Source organism: Hemitrygon akajei, unplaced genomic scaffold (genome assembly GCF_048418815.1).
Source record: "Hemitrygon akajei unplaced genomic scaffold, sHemAka1.3 Scf000096, whole genome shotgun sequence".
NCBI lineage: Eukaryota > Metazoa > Chordata > Chondrichthyes > Myliobatiformes > Dasyatidae > Hemitrygon > Hemitrygon akajei.
Genome location: NW_027331982.1, coordinates 1,129,715 through 1,147,757, shown reverse-complemented (window position 1 = coordinate 1,147,757; position 18,043 = coordinate 1,129,715). Strand labels below are relative to the sequence as shown.

Below are 18,043 nucleotides of genomic sequence, written 5' to 3'. Positions count from 1 at the left end.
GTGCCTTGCTGAAATCCACTGAAATCCACCTCCATAAATGTGTTTAGTCACATCCTCAGAAAATTCAATCAGGCCGGTAAGGCACGACCTGCCTTTGACAAAGCCAAGCTGTCTATTTGTAACAATTTTATGCCTCTCCAAATGTTCATAAATTCATGAAAAGAGCATGTGAAGTTGAATTCCTTATTTCCTATTTTCAGTTAGTTCTGCTGAGCCACTTCCTCCATCACCAGGGTAACAGCCCACCAGAGCTGCAGAGTGTTGAACATATTTATCACTCTCTGGTCACCGCCCCTCAGTGAACTCAGCAGCCGGTATGGGGGCCCGGATGCACTGTATGGAATATATGATGTTTCTATCGCAGTAAATAGATAACTAATGAATGTAGGGATTGCATTCATGCAAATCTGTTTAGGATGTCACAAATAGGGTTCAACAGGGATCACTCCCTCCACAATTCCCTTGTTCATTCATCCCTCCTCATTAATCTTCTTCCAGATACTTATCCCTACATCAGCCTAAGTGCTACACCTGCCGTACCCCTCCTCCCTGACCTCCATTCAGAGACACAAAACAGTCCTTCCCGGTGAGGCAACACTTCATCTGCGAATCTATTGCTGGGGTCATCTATTGTGTCCGGTGCTCCCGATGCGGCCTCCTTTACATTGGTGAGACCCACCATCAAATGGGAGACCGTTTCGTCGAGCATCTCTGTATCATCTGCCACAAGGGGGACTTTGCAGTGGCCGGACATTTTAGTTCTGATTCCCATTCCGACGTTTCGATCAACGGCCTCCTCTTGTGCCAAGATGAGACCGTCCTCAGGGTGGAGGAGCAACACCTTAGTGACCGTCTTCAAATAAAACAGAGGCCGGCAGATGTGTGGAGATCGAAGGGATCGAGGAAATAAAGATCGGACAGAAACATGTGGCTGAGATGGGAGAGCAGCCGCCATCTTGTTGATGGTTAGAGGGGCTGAATGGCCTCCTGCTTTTTCTCACTTGGTGTTTCAGTGTTCCTGTCCAGTGAGGCCGGAGGAATGTGAATAGAAAAAAGTGTTTATAAACATAGAAGTGATTTCAATGAAGCCTGCAAAATTTCTTTTCGGGAGGGAATTGTATGTCGGACCGGGATGGGAATCGAACCCTTAACTCTGAGAACCGGGAGATGGAGCCATGGGGACGGGGAAGATTCTTAGGGAAAAATAAAAATGGAGTTGGTGTAAATATGGAATAATGTGGGGAATGCGGCAGGTAGGTCGGGCAGCGTGTGAGGGGCGAGGATCAGAGTCACCGGTTTCTCGCTCCCATTTCAAACGCAGATCTGCAGCATCTGTGGTTTCCCTTCCGAGGCCCCGCCCCCGCTCTCACAGTCTCCGGGTGGGCGGGGGTTTTCTTTCCGTTCTCTGTTGAAGCTGGTCGTCTGTGGGGAGCCGGTGGAAGGATCTCGCTGCTCTCCAGCAAATTGATGATGTTCTCATCGGTCAGTATTGAGGCCGGTCACTGGGGTTGAACGCAAGTGAAAACTTCCCATCGGTGAGTACTGAAGCCGATCCCAGGGGCGGGGAACCTCATGTGGGGTAGAGAGTCCCGTCAACTTCCTCGAACTGGCGGCCTCGTCCCGCTTCCTGGACACAACCTGTCGTGGTCGGTCCGGGTTATGGGACCTTCACACCGAACCGCCTGAGATGAGCCGCCGCTCAGCCCCTGGTGTTCTGGTCCCAGGAGCGGGATGAGGTGGTGATGCCGAGACTGAACCCATCCATTAAGATGTACCTGGTGAACTTTACCTCCATCACCCGGCCCGGTACCGGATCCAAACTTCACCCGGATCGACGCCTGGGGTCGATAATTGTTTTATATTTTTGCAGCACACTGGAAGCGGCCGTTCGGCCCGTTGTGTTCTTGCAGACTCGAGGGTTAAACAGAGTAATCGCACCCTCGGGAGACTCCTCCACGTATATAAGTAGTTTCATCTTTCCCAGTTCAGACAGGATAGTGAGATCCAGATCTCTCACGTCCTCTCGGAGGACTGGGAAGTTTATTTCCATCTTCTTTCCATTGATACGGCTTGCCGAAATGCTGACAGTGTTTCCCGATATCTGGCCCTATTAATGCGAGAATTAAGTCTTGTTCATTTATCTGGGATTCTCGGAAATGTGTACACTCACTCCGGAATTTCCAAAGGAGCAACCCAGGCTGTCTAATATTCCCACACGATTGAAATGGAGAATCTTTATTTTGTTTTCCATGTACAGAGGTAGATTGAAAATCGTGTCTCCGGTATTCTCCACACAGATCAGTACATTGCAGCAGTACATTGAGGTAAAACAAATCATTCTGATTACAGAGAAAGTGCAGTGCAGGTAGATATGTGGTGCAAGGTCACATTGATTTAGACTGTGAGGTGAGGAGTCCACTCATCACGCTGTTCGCTTCTAACAGCAGAACGGACACCGTCCTTGAGCCCAGCGGCATGATTCTGTTTTATTTTTTCTTCGCCCCGATGAGAGGGTGAGAAGTGAGAATGTTCACGGTTGTGGGGATCTTTCATTATGTTGGCTGTTCTACCGAGTCAGTGGGAAGTGTAGACAGACTCCATGGTGGGGAGGTTGGTTTCTATGATGTATTCAGCTGTGTCCACAGTTCTCCGCTATTTCATTCAGTTACAGGAAGAGCAGTAGCCGTATGAAGATGTGAAGTATCGGGATGGGATACTTCTGCGGTGCATTGATACAGCCTGTAGAGTGGAAAAGGACATGTACTGAAGTTCTTATTGTTTGTTCTGGTTTTGTTATATTGGAATCTGTTATCTACTAGTGTGTACTATTATTTCAGGATCTGTATTACTGGACCACCATCAGAGAGTGCACTTGATTCCTTCTCCCACCTGGTTCCATCTGCTTATTCCCTGCCCATCTTGTTCAATCTCTGTCCAGCCTGCATGCTACCACCTCAAAGATATATATAAACCATCTTGTTCAACCTCTGTCCAGTCTGTATGCCCCCACCTCAATGATATATATAAACCATCTTGTTCAACCTCTGTCCAGTCTGTATCCCACCACCTCAATGATATATATCAATCATCTTGTTCAATCTCTGTCCAGCCTGTATCCCACCACCTCAATGATATATATCAACCATCTTGTTCAACAATTCAGACTGTATCCCGTTGCCACAATGATATCTTTCAGCAATCTTTCTTCTAAACTTTGTCCTCATTGTGAAGTTTTGTTTTGCCCCTTTTCCAGGGTTGTGCTTTTTTTTTTGATAACTAGAAATACCACAGGTTTAATTGAGTACAGCGCGTGGCAGGGAAAAAGCAGCCATTTCAATTTTAGTTTCACCGTTACAAAATGGCTGCAGTGTTAATCTTTGTCATAATGGAACTCATAGCATCTGATGTTAAGCTTGTTATTTCCTTTCTCGGTTATTTTCAGTGAGCCACTTGCTCTGTTTCCAGGGTAACGGCCCGTCAGAGCTGCAGCAAGTGTTGCACTTTTTATCGCTCTGTGGTCACCGCCTCTCAGTGTAGAGACAGTGGCCTCGGGAGCAAATGTAACAGAATGATAGTGGGAGGAAAGGATGCTGTGAGCATTGACTGTGTGGGATGTACTACACCAGGGTCAGAGTGAACTCAGAACTAACAAAGTGGTTGGGGTGGGGTGGCATTTACAATTTAGGGTAGCAATGAGTTACTATCTGTGCATTAAAATGAAAATGCAGAAAATACTACAGTTACAGGAAGTTTAAATAAGGAGGAGATAATACTGGAAACGCTCAGCAGATCGGCAGCATCTTGGACAGTCTCGGTTCTGGAACTGGGTTTTCCACCATTTGTCCTTTCAGAGATGTAGTCTGATGTACTGAGCTCCCAGCATTTTCTACTTTATAACTTTACATTTTGTTCCTGCTACGCTGCAGGAAACATGGCAGCCAGCTGTGCAGGGCAAGATCCCACACAGCAGGAAGATTGTGATCAAATGTGCTCGGTTTAGCTGCTGGGATCAGGCTGAAGTGTACCGCATCCTCTATACAGACCGGGGAAACAGCCTGAGCACCCGCCCCGACAGAGGGTCATTAGGTTCCAATTCCACCTTAGTTTGTGAATCGGAAATGGCAGGAACACCACAGCAAATTGCCGGCACCAAGGTGTTTTTGTATGGGTGATAATATTGGGCTGGTGACTCTGAGGATATGGAACTGGCAGTATACGGGCTACAGTCCAGGTTGGTAATTCGACAGCTGTGATCGGAATTTTCTCAGTCTGCAGTGAAGCTGAAATCCCGGGCGGTTGGTCTTTGGTTATGGGGACATCACCGTCTACACTGTCCAATAGGATATCATATCTGTCAAGTATTTTGGAGATTATTTAAGAATGAACTAGGGCGTTAGGTGAAGTTGGGCAGTGATGTTCATCTGAACTTTTGTAAAGTCTGTAACAAGGTTCTGCATCGCAGCTGATCGGGAAGGTTGGGTCACGTGGGATTCACAGGGAGCTGGCGAGGTGGATTCACACCGGGCTCGAGAACAAGAAGGAGAGGGGGATGAATGTAGATGGTTCTAGCGAATGGAGGCCTGTGACGAGTGGGATGTGAGTGTCAGTGTTGAGACCTCTGTAATTTATTATTCATGCCATTGATTTGTACATGAATGTACATGGCTACACAGAGTATTATGTACCGTTGTGTTCACCCTACTCTAGTAAATATATTATCAAGCTGGAGAGGGTGCAGAAGAGATTGCTGAAGATGTTGCCTGGACTAGAGGGCCGAGTCATAGGAAGCTTTTGGCCGAGCTGGATCTTCATTGCAGAGGAGAATGAGGGTGACATTATAGGAGTTCATGAAATCACGAGGGAATATAGATAATGTGGTTGGTCGTGGTATTTTACCCAGGTTTCAAGATTCAAGATTATTTAATGTCATTCCAGTAACAAGTGTAAAGGAGAACAAAATAATTGTTACTCAGGACAGAAGAAAAAACCAAAATGATGGAGGCCACAATAATAAACAAAACACTAGACATGAAGTATGATAGTTTAAAAAGATTGATTCTGTGTCCATGAAGTGATGTTAAGCACAGAAGTGTCTGGACATATGAGACTGACATTGATACTTCTTCTGCATGTGCCTTGTGCGTTACACGCCTGGGCGATCATGGGACTCCACATCCGATGATCCCTCACAGTGTCAATGATATCTCGTACACTTAGATCTGTTAGTTCTTTCACAGTGTCCATATATTTTCTTCTTTGGCTTCCTCTTCCGCGTTTCCCAGGCATACGGCCTTACAATGTAAGGCATTCCGTTTTTCCCTTTCTGATGACATGATCCAGGAATTTAAGATTCATCTCATTTAATGTTGTCATTAAAGATCGTTTTGTATGGGCACGCTGGAGTACTGTCTCATTAGTTAACTATCTCTATGTGATATTTTCAGCATTCTTCTAAAAAAACACATTTCTGTTGCTTCTAAGTTTCTTTGGAGTTCTAGTGTTACAGTCCACGTTTCGGAAGCAAGATTGACCAGATGTAGCATTTTAGTAGCCTGAGCCTTGTTGTCATAGAAATATGTCTGTTTCATTATTTGGAAGTTGGTTTTGGCAATGGCAATTCTTCTTTTAATTTCTACTTTACTTCTCGCATCTTGTGATATAAAGCTACCAAGGTATTTAAAGCTGGTCTTTTGTTCAACCTCTTGGTTACCGATGGACAATTGGCAGTTGGGAGTATGCTGCTCTTTTTATATTACCATATATACATTTTTTTTTACCGTTGATGGTTAGACCAAAATCTGTACTTGTTTGTACCCTTTGTCTAGGAGGATTTGTAGGTCTTCTGCAGCACTTGCTATTAGGGTGTTATCATCTGCGTATCTTATATTGTTGATGTAAACTCCTCCAATTTTTATCCCATCTAGGTCTTCTGTTTCCCTGAGAATCATTTCAGTATAGATATGAAATAATTTCGGTGAGGCAACGCATCTCTCTCTAACTCCCCTTTGAATTTTAGTCCAACTGCTTATATTATCATCATTTTTACCGCCACTGTTTGATTCCAATATAAATTTTGAAGCCGTTATTGGTCCCTTCTGTCAATGTTTAGTTAAGTGAGAACTTGAAATAATTTTCCATGTTGCACTTTGTCAAATGCTTTAGTGAAATCAATAAAACATAAAAAGAGATCATTTTGATATTCAATTGCACTGCTAAGAGTGTTGTAAAGCAAGAACTACCATGAGACTTACTAAATGCACCGCAAAAGGGTAAAAACAACCACTGGAATTTTAGTACCACCATTACAAAATGCCTGAATGTTCTGTTCATCTTTGTCACAATGAAACCGAGAACGTGTCACACTGAGTTTGTTATTTCCCCGCTCGGTTATCTTTGCGAGCCACTTCCTCCGTCACCAGGGCAACGGCTCACCAGAGCTGCAGAGAGTGTTGAACGTCTTTATCACTCTCTGGTTGCTGACTCTCAGCGGAGAGAGAGTGGCCTCAGATACGAGGATGCTTTGAGCATTTCCTGTGCGGGATGGAATGAAGAAGATTGTAGGGAATGTTTTTGTGCGATTCTGTTCTGGGTGTCAAACATCTTGCAGCCAGTCAATCGTTTCTGCATCAAAAGAACAAAAAGAAATCTCCTGCACTGAGTTTCCAGTGCTATATTTTCAATTTTATATTTAAAACATTTTGTTCCTGTTACACGACGAGGAAAGTGGCTGCTAATTGACCTGGGCTGCACTGCGCTCAACAATAAAATAATGAACAACTGTGTTCAATGTAACTGTGGGAACAAGCTAGAATGTATCAGCACCCTCTTTGTGATCCAAGACCCATGTTTTACAGCTAATCCCCGTCTAGAAAGAGGATCACCAGGCTCCAGTTCTGTCATGCTTTGGTGTGGGAGTGTAAGTTTTTGAACTGTGATTAGCTGAGACACTGCCGCATTTTACCGGCAGCAACGAGCCCTGGGAGAGTTGGTGCTTGAGATATAATCTTGGGATGGGGGCTCCAGGAATATGGAATTTGCATTGTTTGTGCTTTGGTCTACGTTGGTGCTTTTACAGAAGCAGATATCTCCGGTGTCTGGATATTGGTAGCGTGAATCTTTCAATGTGAGATGTGTGAATACCCAGTGTGAGATGTGGAAAAGATGTGCCAGGCTCTCAGTGTGGGCTGTGACCCTCTGAGGTTGGATCCTGGGTTACCACACATGTCTTGACCCAGATAAAATGAATCAGGGGATCAAGTTGTCCGGGTTTATGTGACGTTGAGCGAGTATTTCTGTTCTGTGCTCACATGTTTGGTTTTGTGTTTGCACCAGTAGAAATAGACAGGGGTTTCAGAATTCAATTCACATTTGGACATTCCCCCTCACTGTCACCTGTCTATCTGCCAGTGGGAGTCAAACAGAAACTCAAGATGCTGAAAAGTAAATCAACCCCGCCCATAAAATCTAGAGTTGGTGGAGGGGGGCAGTTAGGACGGGAGTGATTATTTACACCAACCGAATAACAACAAGCCCGGATGCAGTGGAAATGGAGAGGGTGTCTGGATTAGACAGAGAGTCTGGGATCTGAGAGTGCAGCCTCAGAATAAAGAAGCATCACTTTAAAATTGAGATGAGAGACATTACTTCAGCCAAGGGTTGTTTGATCTGTGGAATTTGTCACCACAAACAGTGATGGAGGCGATCGCTGGGTATATTCATGTTCTGGGTTGCCAAATAGGTTGAGTGTTATAACTGGGAAGCAAGAATACGGTGTTGGAAAATAATCCTCCATGATTGATTATGGAGTAGACTGGAATGGCCGAATCGCTTAATTCTACTCCTATATATTGTGACTTGTATCTTATACCATGACTGAACGATGACTTCCTTGTATCCCATCACAAACAATAGGAAATCTTCAGATGCTGGAAGTCCAAGCAACACACACAAAATGCTGGACTAACTGAGCAGGCCGGGCAGCATCTATGGAAGAGAGTAGCGTCGACATACAGATGCTTCCTGGCCTGATGAGTTCCTCCAGCATTTTGTGTGTGTTCCTTTGTATCCCATGTCAGGATTTGTAAGGTGTGAGGGACAGTTACAGATTTCTTCACTCGGATCATGACATACGCGTTCAAAATTTAAATGTCAGGTTAATGCTTAGTTCTCGTTTGTTTTAGTAACATACTTCATTATCTCTCTGGTTAAAGTTAGACCTGCGGTGAGAGATTTATTGGAAGAGAAGTCCACGACTGGAAGCACATCCCAAATGTAGACGAGGGAACAGCAACAATGAACCAGCCCGACGACGGAGGGCACCAATTCGAGAGAACCCTTCTGACCCGGAGTTTCCATTGATTCAGTCAGGAGAAAGCTTGGTGAGTCTCATTTACTCAAACACTGGTCCTTTAGACATTACATTTCTGAACCAAGGAAGGCAGGGAATAGCTGGAGTGAGACTGAATGAGCCTAGAAATACCAGTTATGCCAGTTGCAATCATTCCAGATCTGCTAATGTGCTGTCAGCATCAGCTCCGTGAAGCCACGCACATTCCTCATATTGTTTGCTCATTTGAAACTCTTATCAGTTCTGATGTTTCCTTGCTTGTCTGTGTTAGGTCACAATAATCTCAAAATGCATTGAGAATTTCCTCCCTTTATAAGAGGCCGCAGTTTTTTCCTGCTCCAGTGATGGCAGAAATGTAGAATTACCGTGAACTACAACAACATGTCATTGACTCCTCTGTCTATTGCAAGCTACAATGATATACTTGCCCTCGAGTGTATCGTCGTGCAAGCCTCTGCTAAGAGCAAACCCTCTTGAAGCCAACTGTCCCGGCACCACATTTCATTCAGTCCAAACTAGCAAATGTCAAACAATAATTTACATTTACATACCCCGTCGTCATCAAACACTTTTCTTCTAACAAATAGTCAGAACCTATGAATCTGTGAATAAGCATAAATAGGTTTTGCAATGTTCCCATTTGACCCTGTACCATGGGTTATATCTGTCCTTGAGATGAACAAGTGCTCTTGCAGCCAGGACTGCTGGAGCTGCCGGAATCGGTTTAAACGCAATCATTTCGGGATGGGAAGCAGCGTGTTGGGTCAGATGATGAAGCTGTTGATATTAAGATATATCCAATTTTCAGAGAGACTGTGAGAGGTTTGGCTGTGGACTGGCTGTGTGCTGTGAAAAGCAGCAACAGTTTCCGCTCCCCCCCACACACACTCCCCCTCTCACCTTCCTATTTTTTGCTGGTGTTAATCGCGGGAGTTAGGAACTCTTTCTACTCACTGAACAGTGAAATTAAAGCCTGTGATTCCATTCAAAGCCCAGTTTCTTTATAAAGAGTGGGGTTGAAGTGTTATCGAGATGAACATGGGGGAATGCGTAACGAAAGTTTAAATCAGATCAGCAGCAGTTTTGGAGGGCCGAGTGGTCTCCTTATGCATTTGTTGTGTTAATTAGAAAAGTTCTGACAGTTCAATTAGTGTAAGACAATGTAACTTCAGCATATTAATTATATTGTGGAACTGGAAAGAAACACTGCATTGATTAACAATATACATTGAGATTTGTGCGTTAATGTTGGACGCCAGCGGGTTGCAGATCGACCATGACTCATTCGGTGATCTGGCCAGCGCGGTACGGGACCGAAGGATGCGCTCCCCGTTCCCTGTTACGCTACCGCGCACTCCCGCTTACCGCCTGTGCGTGCCCTCTCACGGAGCTTCGTCACACTAACACTCCCGGGCTGACGTTGAGACGATTTAAGCGGGCTGCACGTGCCCGGTATGTCTCGTGAAGTGACGTGAGATTTACTTGCCTCTCATTGGAGATTTCAAATACCTATTTAGTATACCAACCAATGGGGATATGAGCTTCGTCATTTGTCATTCAGGAGTTGCCTCCGTAGACCCCACCACGTGTTTCCTACCTGACTGCTGGGAAAGATCCAACAAGCTTGTTTTTGAATGTCATTTTTCTTCGCCAAGGAGTTGGCGGAGCCGTAAGGGTGACACATTGAAGTGGGAGAATAGGGGGTTTCTCTTCTCAGAAGTGGCGAGGACGAAGAAGGCTTCAGTATATCTGTTGCAGACACTGGTAAAGTGTTGCCCTGCAAGTGCGGTGTGGGGAGGGAAGTGATTTTGAGAGCAAGTCACGAACATACTATGGGACACAATGGGAACCGATGGCTGCCATTTTTTTAATGTCTGGCTTTTAAAAAAAGGAGTAAACTGACTCACCTTAGGCCAGCAGGCTGTCCCAGTGGCTGTTGTGGGGACAGAATCAGGATCAGACTTTATTCGCCAAGTACCTATGCACATACAAGGAATTTCCTTCCGGCAGATGTTGTCTCTCTGCTCAAAACAATACTAATGATAAATATAAATGAAAATATAGATTATACATACAGGTAGTGCAATCCAAGTAATAGTTAGCCGACAGTTAACCGGCAGTTAACTGTTCAGCAAAGTGACCGCAGTAGGGAAAAAAACTTCTCCAATGCCTATTAGTCTTAGCCTGGAGGGATCTGAAGCGCCTACCAGACGGAAGCAGATCAAACAGCCCGTGCGCAGGATGGGAGGAGTCCTTTATGATGTTCCCCGCCCTCTTCTTCAACCTGGAAGAGTACAGGTCCACAATAGAGGGCAGGGAGGCTCCAATGATGCGCTCGGCAGTCCTCACTGTGCGCTGTAGTCTGGTTCTATCCTGCTTGGTGGCGGCTCCAAACCACACAATGATGGAGGTGCACAGGACAGACTCAATGACTGCAGTGTAGAACTGCAGCAGCAATTCCTGAGGCAGACCGTATTTCCTCAAGAACCGCAGGAAATACATCCGCTGCTGGGCCTTCTTCAGGATGGAGCTGATGTTCTGCTCCCACTTCAGATCCCGAGAGAGGGTGGTTCCCAGGAACCTGAAGATGCTTGGAGTATGGTTCCTCCTTGCTTGCATTAGCAATTTATCTGAGGAATAATTTGAGCAGCACCATCCGTGGCCGGAGGTCACTAGGTCAGAGCGTTTGGCTGTCCGGTTCTTTCACTGTGACACCCCGAACTCCACATCAACTCCATCCAAACCACCCAAGGCGAACTTTAATGACCAACAAACCATAATTGCTCTCAGTGATCAGCGATCTGAATGATTCAGTCGCTTTTAGAGGAAGGGATACCTAGAGTCGACATTGTGGAAATGTTTAGTTTCCCAGGTGACAAGACTGTGGACGAGAGGTGTTCTGTTACCTGATGCAATCTGTGTTTTCCCTGCTGGCAATTCCAGTTAACATCAATAAAACTGCTGTTTATGAAAATCCTAAACAACAAGACTCTACCCTGACTGCAGCCACTCCATCCCAAAGCAGATCACCCTGCACAGTCCTCCCCTCTGATGACGCATTGATCACATTGCGCATGCTCGCATTCTCGGAAGGGCGGTGTTTTCCTTTCCATTCCTTGTTGAATAGGTTTCGGGGTCGGAAAAAGTCCCCCGGGCGGGGAGCAGGGGGATGGATCACTGACTGCGGGGTGAAGACATAACTTTCCCATCGGTGAGTATTGAGACCAGTCCCGAGTGAGGAGGTCTGATGCTGGGCAGTGAGACCCGTTATCTCAATCGAACTGGCGGCCTTCGCCCCGCTTCCTGGACGGAACCTGCCGGGGTCAGTCCGGGTTGTGGGACCTGCACCCCGAACCGCATGGGATGAGCTAACGCTCAGTCCCTGTTATTCTGCTCCTCGGGAAGGGTGGGGATGAGGCGATGATGCTGGGACCACACCCATCTTTCGCCCGTTTGAACAAGGCAGTGAGATCTACATCTATCACGTCCTTTCGTTGCAGGTGGGGAATGTGTTTCTCCTGACTCCATTCCACTCTTCCAACCTGCCGAAATGCAGCCTGTGTTTCTGGGTATATTACCCATTTGTGTGAGAATTTGGTCTTTTCTATTTTTCTGAGCTACTCAAAAATATGTACACTTCTATTAAACCTCCCTCCAGAATTTCCAGTCTATCTGATATTCCCACACAATTAAAATGAGGATCCGGTTTATTGTCACGGGAGACACTCCACCAGTCATAGGATCCTGTGTTCCCCTCTCATTTTACCGCAGATCTGCAGTATCTGTAGGTTTCATTTCAGCCCCGCCACCCCCTGCACTGATGGTGCAACGATTACTGCGCATGCTCACTGTTCCTGGATAGGCGGCAGTTTCCTTTCCATTCTGTGTTGGGATTGTCTGCGGGGTCGGGATTGGGAGAGGACCCTCGCCCCCAGGGGCAGTGAGCCGGGGGAACATCACCAGCACAGGTTGAATTAAATGCAGCATGAGGCAGGGTAAAAGGAGCCATTACAACTTCAATTTCATTATTATGGAATGTTGCCGCGTTACTCTTACTCATAATGAAACTCACAGTACATGATGTAGAGCTTTTTTTATTTGCTTTTTTCGGTTATCTTCGGTGAACAATTACTCAGTAACGGCCCAAGAAGGAGTGCTGCCTGTTTTTTTTTCTTTAATTCTCTGATCACTGCCCCTCAGTGAAGAGACAAGTGACTTCAGGAGGAGATGTAACAAATTGACAGTGAGCTGCGGAGGTATTGGGGATGGATGTTGTGAACATTGATGTATTGGAATGAAGAGAAAACTAGTGAATAAGGGAATTGCATTTCAGCAAAAATCTGTTCAGGACATCATAAGCATTGTGAAATCAGTCAATGTTTGTGCATTGTTTAAGATAAAAAAAAAAAAGAAATTACTGAAATTCTGGGAGATCTCCAGCCTCCCAGATAACCACATCTGCACCAGGTGCACCAAGCAGCAAATCCTCAGAGAATGCGTTAAGGAACTGGAGCTGCAGCTCGAGGTCATTTGCCTCGTACGGGACGCTGAGGAAGTTCAAAGTAAAAATTATCAGAGTACCTTTAAAACCACCATCCCCGCAAAACTATTCAGCAAACTCCAACACCTGACCTCAATACATCCTTGTGCAATTGGATCCTGGATTTCCTCACTTATAGACCCAACTCAGTTCAGATTGGCAAAAACATCTCCTCCACATTTTCCAACAGCACAGGAGAACCACAGGGATGTGTACTTAGCCCCCTGCTCTCCTCGCTTTACACCTGTGACTGTGTGGCAAAGTACAGCTCCACCACCATATATGTTTGCTGATAATACCTCTATTGTGGACTCTATCAAAAGGGGAGGTGAATAAGCATACAGGAGTGAGTCTGAAAACTTGGCTGAGTGGTGTAATAAAAACAACCTCTCACTCAATATCAATAAGACCAGAAAACTGATAGTAGCAGTCAGGAGAGGGAAGCCCGAGGTCCCTGAGCCAGTACTCATTGGAGAATCAGAGTTGGAGGGGGTCAGTAACTTTAAATTCTTGGGTGTCACTCTCAGAGTTCCTGTCCTGGACCTTTCATATAAATATAATTGCGAAGAAAGTAAGGCAGTGCCTCTACTTCCTCAGGAGTCTGTGGAGATTCGGTATGTCATCAAAAACGTTGGCAAACCTCCGCAGATGTGTGGTGGAAAGTCTGCTGATTGGCTGCATTACGGATCGGGGAACACCAATGCCTTTGAGCAGAAAATCCTTCAAAAGGTACTGGATTTGGTCCAGTATGTCACGGGTAAAGGTCTCCCAAATATTGAGTTTATCTACATGAAATGTTGCCGTAGAAAAGCAGCATCCATCATGAAAGATCCTCACCGCCCATGCAATGCACTTTTCTCGCTGCTGCCATCAGGTAGAAGGTACAGGTGCCTGAGGACACGCAACGCCAGGTTCCAGAACAGTTACTATCCTACACACATTTGGATGTGAAGGTACAAGGCTTGACCAGTAAGTTCGCAGATGGCACAAAATTAGTGGCTGGTGTTCACGGTGAAGATTATCGTAGCTTATAGGGGATCTAAATGGGCAGAGGAGTGGTAAATCGATTGAAAAACCAACACTAGCAACAACGGTTTCATGTAGAGGTTGGTGATTATGTGGAGGGAATTGCCAGAGGAAGTGGATGAGGCAGACCCAATTGTATAATTCCAGAAGCAGTTGGGATGTGTAGATGGAGTGAAGAGGCCAGTAGGGAAATGGGCCCATCACAGGAAATTGGGACCATCTCGGTGAGCACTGTAGTCAGCATTGTCTCATTGGGCTGAAAGGTCTCTATCTGTGCTCTGTTACTCTGTAACTCTATCAGTAGATGCACTGGACAGACACAGACATGGTGTGGGAGTTCATGTTAACAGGAAATGTTTTGTCCCTAAGCCAACGGATGCTCTGATACAGGGGATGGCGATACTGTTATTTGCAAATTCTGTAATCGTATTCTCTCTGACTCACTGTCTGCTTGTTTGTAATTCAGGGTATCACCAGTAGGTGGAACTTTCCTGCTCCGGGACCAAAGTATAAACAAGACGACGGCAATCAACCATCGTCAGTCAGATACAGAATGGACAAAGGTATGATCACTGGGATCATTCTAACTGAACTTCTGTCCTGTTGGCACACACTAGTACAGATGAACAAACTTACACAGATGCTAACTGGGCACAGAAAACTTTCATCAAGCAGTATCATTGATCCCACTGGTAAAGCGGCCTTGATGTAATTGATCAATCTAACAGTTCCAGCTCAGGGACCTGACACCGGTAATGGTCGAATCACTCCACTCACCTGAGTGAGCTTCAAAGCTTCACCTGAGTGAAAGGAGCAGGTACTCCTTGATCAGATGGCTGTGAGTGAAACACAGGAATGTAATAGCGGGCTTGTGGGCTATGTAAAAGTCCTGGGTCAGCTTCTGTTTCACCTCGACACAGGCCCTGGTGTGTAAGATATCTCCAAATTTCATTTATAAAATTCAGAACCAGATGGTAGGAGCATTTCCAGGAATTCAGAGATGTGTGATAAACGAGCATTTCAGGATTTGGAACGGCAGCTATCAACTCCCTCTTGGTTTTCTTGTCTGCTGTGGAAAGGACATGAGGGGAGTTTCCGAAATCTGTTCTCTGTAGCCAAGCCGAGAACATTGGCAGCATTGGGAATGGTTGAAGATCAGATGACATTTCATTCTGGATTAATATGTGGTTTGCTTCAGTATTTTAATACCCGAATCCATGTCTGCGCTGTGTACAAATGGTGAATGTGAGTTCTCAATATTTCCCTATTAAGTTGGCCTGCTACCTGGATTTAAAATTCCCAGGATCTCTGATGGAAAACCCGGTATAGCCAATGACCAAATGTCTCAGTCCCCAGTAGGCACTGTGATTGTGCTCAACTCTGATTCCGGGGAAAATAAAACAGACATAACAGCCTGGACACAGGTCCTTCGGCCTAGCTAGTTCATGCTGATCCAAATGTCTTTTGTGCTTGCTCCATTTTCCCACAGCTTTTCCCAAATTTCCCTTATAGACTTCTATCCTTTTCCCTGCCCACATCCTCTGAACTTTGTAAATTTATTTGTGTTTATTGCCTCTTCTGGCTGCATGTAATTTATACCCATCACCCGCCACATAAACGAATGCCCCTTCGGTCCATTTTAAATTTCTGCCCTCGAGTCTTAGACTCCTCTACCCCGGGAAAAAGACTATGACCATCTACCCTATCTAGGCCCCTGATTATGTTTAAGTATATGTGTAAGGTCACCCTTCAAGATCCAATTATCCAGGGCAAATGGTCCCAGACGAACCATATAATAGAAAACCCAACATCCTAGTCCAGTGACGTACTGGTCATTCTCCACTAAACTCTTTCCAGCTTAATCAAGTCCATTCTATAGAACCAGAGCTCCAGAGCAGACAGTGGAGCGGGGGTGAAAATAAATAATGTTAGAAGTTCATGCAAAATCAGAAAGGCTCTTTGGTGGTGGTAATAATCTTCTGAGGTGTGTCTATTTCAATGCAAGGAGTATTGTGGCGAACGCTGACGAGCTGAGGGCCTGGATTGACACGTGGAATTACGACATTATAGCCATTAGTGAAACTTGGCTGCAGGAGGGGCAGGACTGGCAGCTTAATGTTCCAGAGTTCCAATATTTCAAATGTGGTAGGGGCACAGGAATGAAGGGTGGGGAAGTAGCATTGCTAGTCAGGGAAAATGTTACAGCAGTGCTCAGGCAGGACAGATTCGAGGGCTTGTCTACCGAGGCCATATGGTTGCAGCTGAGAAACAGGAAAGGTATGACCACATTAATGGGGTTGTATTATAGACCACCCAATATTCAGCGAGAATTGGAGGAGTAAATCTGCGGAGAGATAACAGACAACTGCAGGAGACAGAAAGTTGTCATTGTAGGGGATTTTAATTTTCCACACTTTGATTGGGACTCCCATGCTGTTAAAGGTCTAGATGGGTTAGAGTTTGTAAAATGTGTTCAGGAAAGTTTTCTAAATCAATATATAGATGTACCAACTAGGGAGGGTGCAATATTAGATCTCCTAATAGGAAATGAGTTAGGACAGGTGTCGGAAATGTGTGTAGGGGAACACTTTGGTTCCAGTGATCATAACACCATTAGTTTCAACTTGATTGTGGATAAAGTTAGATCTGGTCATCGGGTTGAGGTTCTAAACTGGGAAAAGGCCAAATTTGAAGAAATGAGAAAGGGTCTAAAAACCTTGGATTGGGACAGGTTGTTCTCTGGCAAGGGTGTGACCTTGGTTCTCAAGGGATATTGGAACTATGATAAAGAAGAAGAGAGAGATGTATGACATGTATGACAACATGGAGGAAATAAGATGCTTGAGGAGTATAAAAACTGCACAAAAATACTTAAAGAAATCAGGAGGGCTAAAAGAAGACAAGAGGTTGCTTTGGCAGTCAAGGTGAAGGTTAATCCAAAGAGTTTCTACAGGTATGTTAAGAGCAAAAGGATAGTAAGGGATAAAATTGGTCCTCTTGAAGTTCAGAGTGGTCGGCTATGTATGGAACCAAAAGAAATGGGGGAGATCTTAAACATGTTTTTTGCATCTCTATTTACAAAGGAAACTGGCATGGAGTGAACGGGAATAAGGCAAACAAGTAGTGAGGTCATGGAACCTATACAGATTGAAGAGGAGGAGGTGCTTTCTATCTTGAGGAAAATCAGAGTAGATAAGTCCCCAGGACCTGACAGGTTGTTCCCTCGGAGCTTGAACGAGACTAGTGTTGAAATTGCAGGGGCCCTGGCAGATAAATTTAAAATGTCGGTATCTACGGGTGTGGATTGAAGGATAGCTCATGTTGTTCCATTGTTTAAAAAAGTATCTAAAAGTAATCCGAGAAATTACAGGCCGGTAAGTTTGACGTCATATCTTTATTTCATTTCCCAGTATCACCGGACACCGTTGCATTAAGATCCCATGGTCATCATTCAACTGCTGTAAATTAAGTGATCAGCATTACTGTGTCTATCAAGTTATTTTAATGGGAGTGAATATGTCCAGTCACCGTCTTATCAGGATGGTCACCAAACAGGATGTACGGTTCACATTACCCAGCACAGTCCCACTCCAAATCTGGTCAGCCAGAGTCACAGCTAAATTGCAGTCTGAATCAGTTTTGCTCAGATCTAAATCATAATCGTTTAACCTGCAATTCATCATTTATTTCAGGTAGGAAACCGAAACGAGTAGGAAAAGTACTGAAGAGGATTTTACCAGGCGGATCATCGAGGGAAGATGATCGGGCCAAGGGAAGCAATGTACCAAAACAGGGTCAGATTGAGAGCAATATCCCAGAATGCAGTACGGCCGCAGAGGAAGTGGAGAAAATTCAGCCCAGAGACACCGATCAGGACCCTGGAACCGGCACAAGTGAGGAGACTGCCTGTCAGCTCAGAGACAGTGACGTCAGAGACACCGATCAGGACCCTGGAACCAGCACAAGTGAGGCGACTGCCTGTCAGCTCGGAAGCTCATTAAACACGGAATTGTCAAGTCCCCAACAAGGAGCAGGTGAGTGAAATATGAGGGTGATGTGTTTGCAGAATGTGGCAGGGAGGAGGGTAAATGCGATTCCTTGTTGGAGGGTTGGTCAGAGAGAGGGGGAAT

At 45.2% G+C, this 18,043-nt stretch overlaps 1 protein-coding gene across 1 annotated transcript in view; it reads left to right on the top strand.

The window, feature by feature from the left end:
• The first annotated feature begins 1,424 nt into the window (after positions 1-1,424).
• LOC140722996 (NACHT, LRR and PYD domains-containing protein 3-like) overlaps positions 1,425-18,043 on the top strand; it is a 725,328-nt gene continuing 708,709 nt past the window's right edge. The window contains exons 1-4 of the mRNA XM_073037617.1: positions 1,425-1,535; positions 8,211-8,378; positions 14,380-14,476; positions 17,606-17,947. Coding sequence (XP_072893718.1) covers positions 14,467-14,476; positions 17,606-17,947 — 352 coding nt within the window. The 5' untranslated portion in view covers positions 1,425-1,535; positions 8,211-8,378; positions 14,380-14,466. The remainder of the gene's footprint in view (positions 1,536-8,210; positions 8,379-14,379; positions 14,477-17,605; positions 17,948-18,043) is intronic.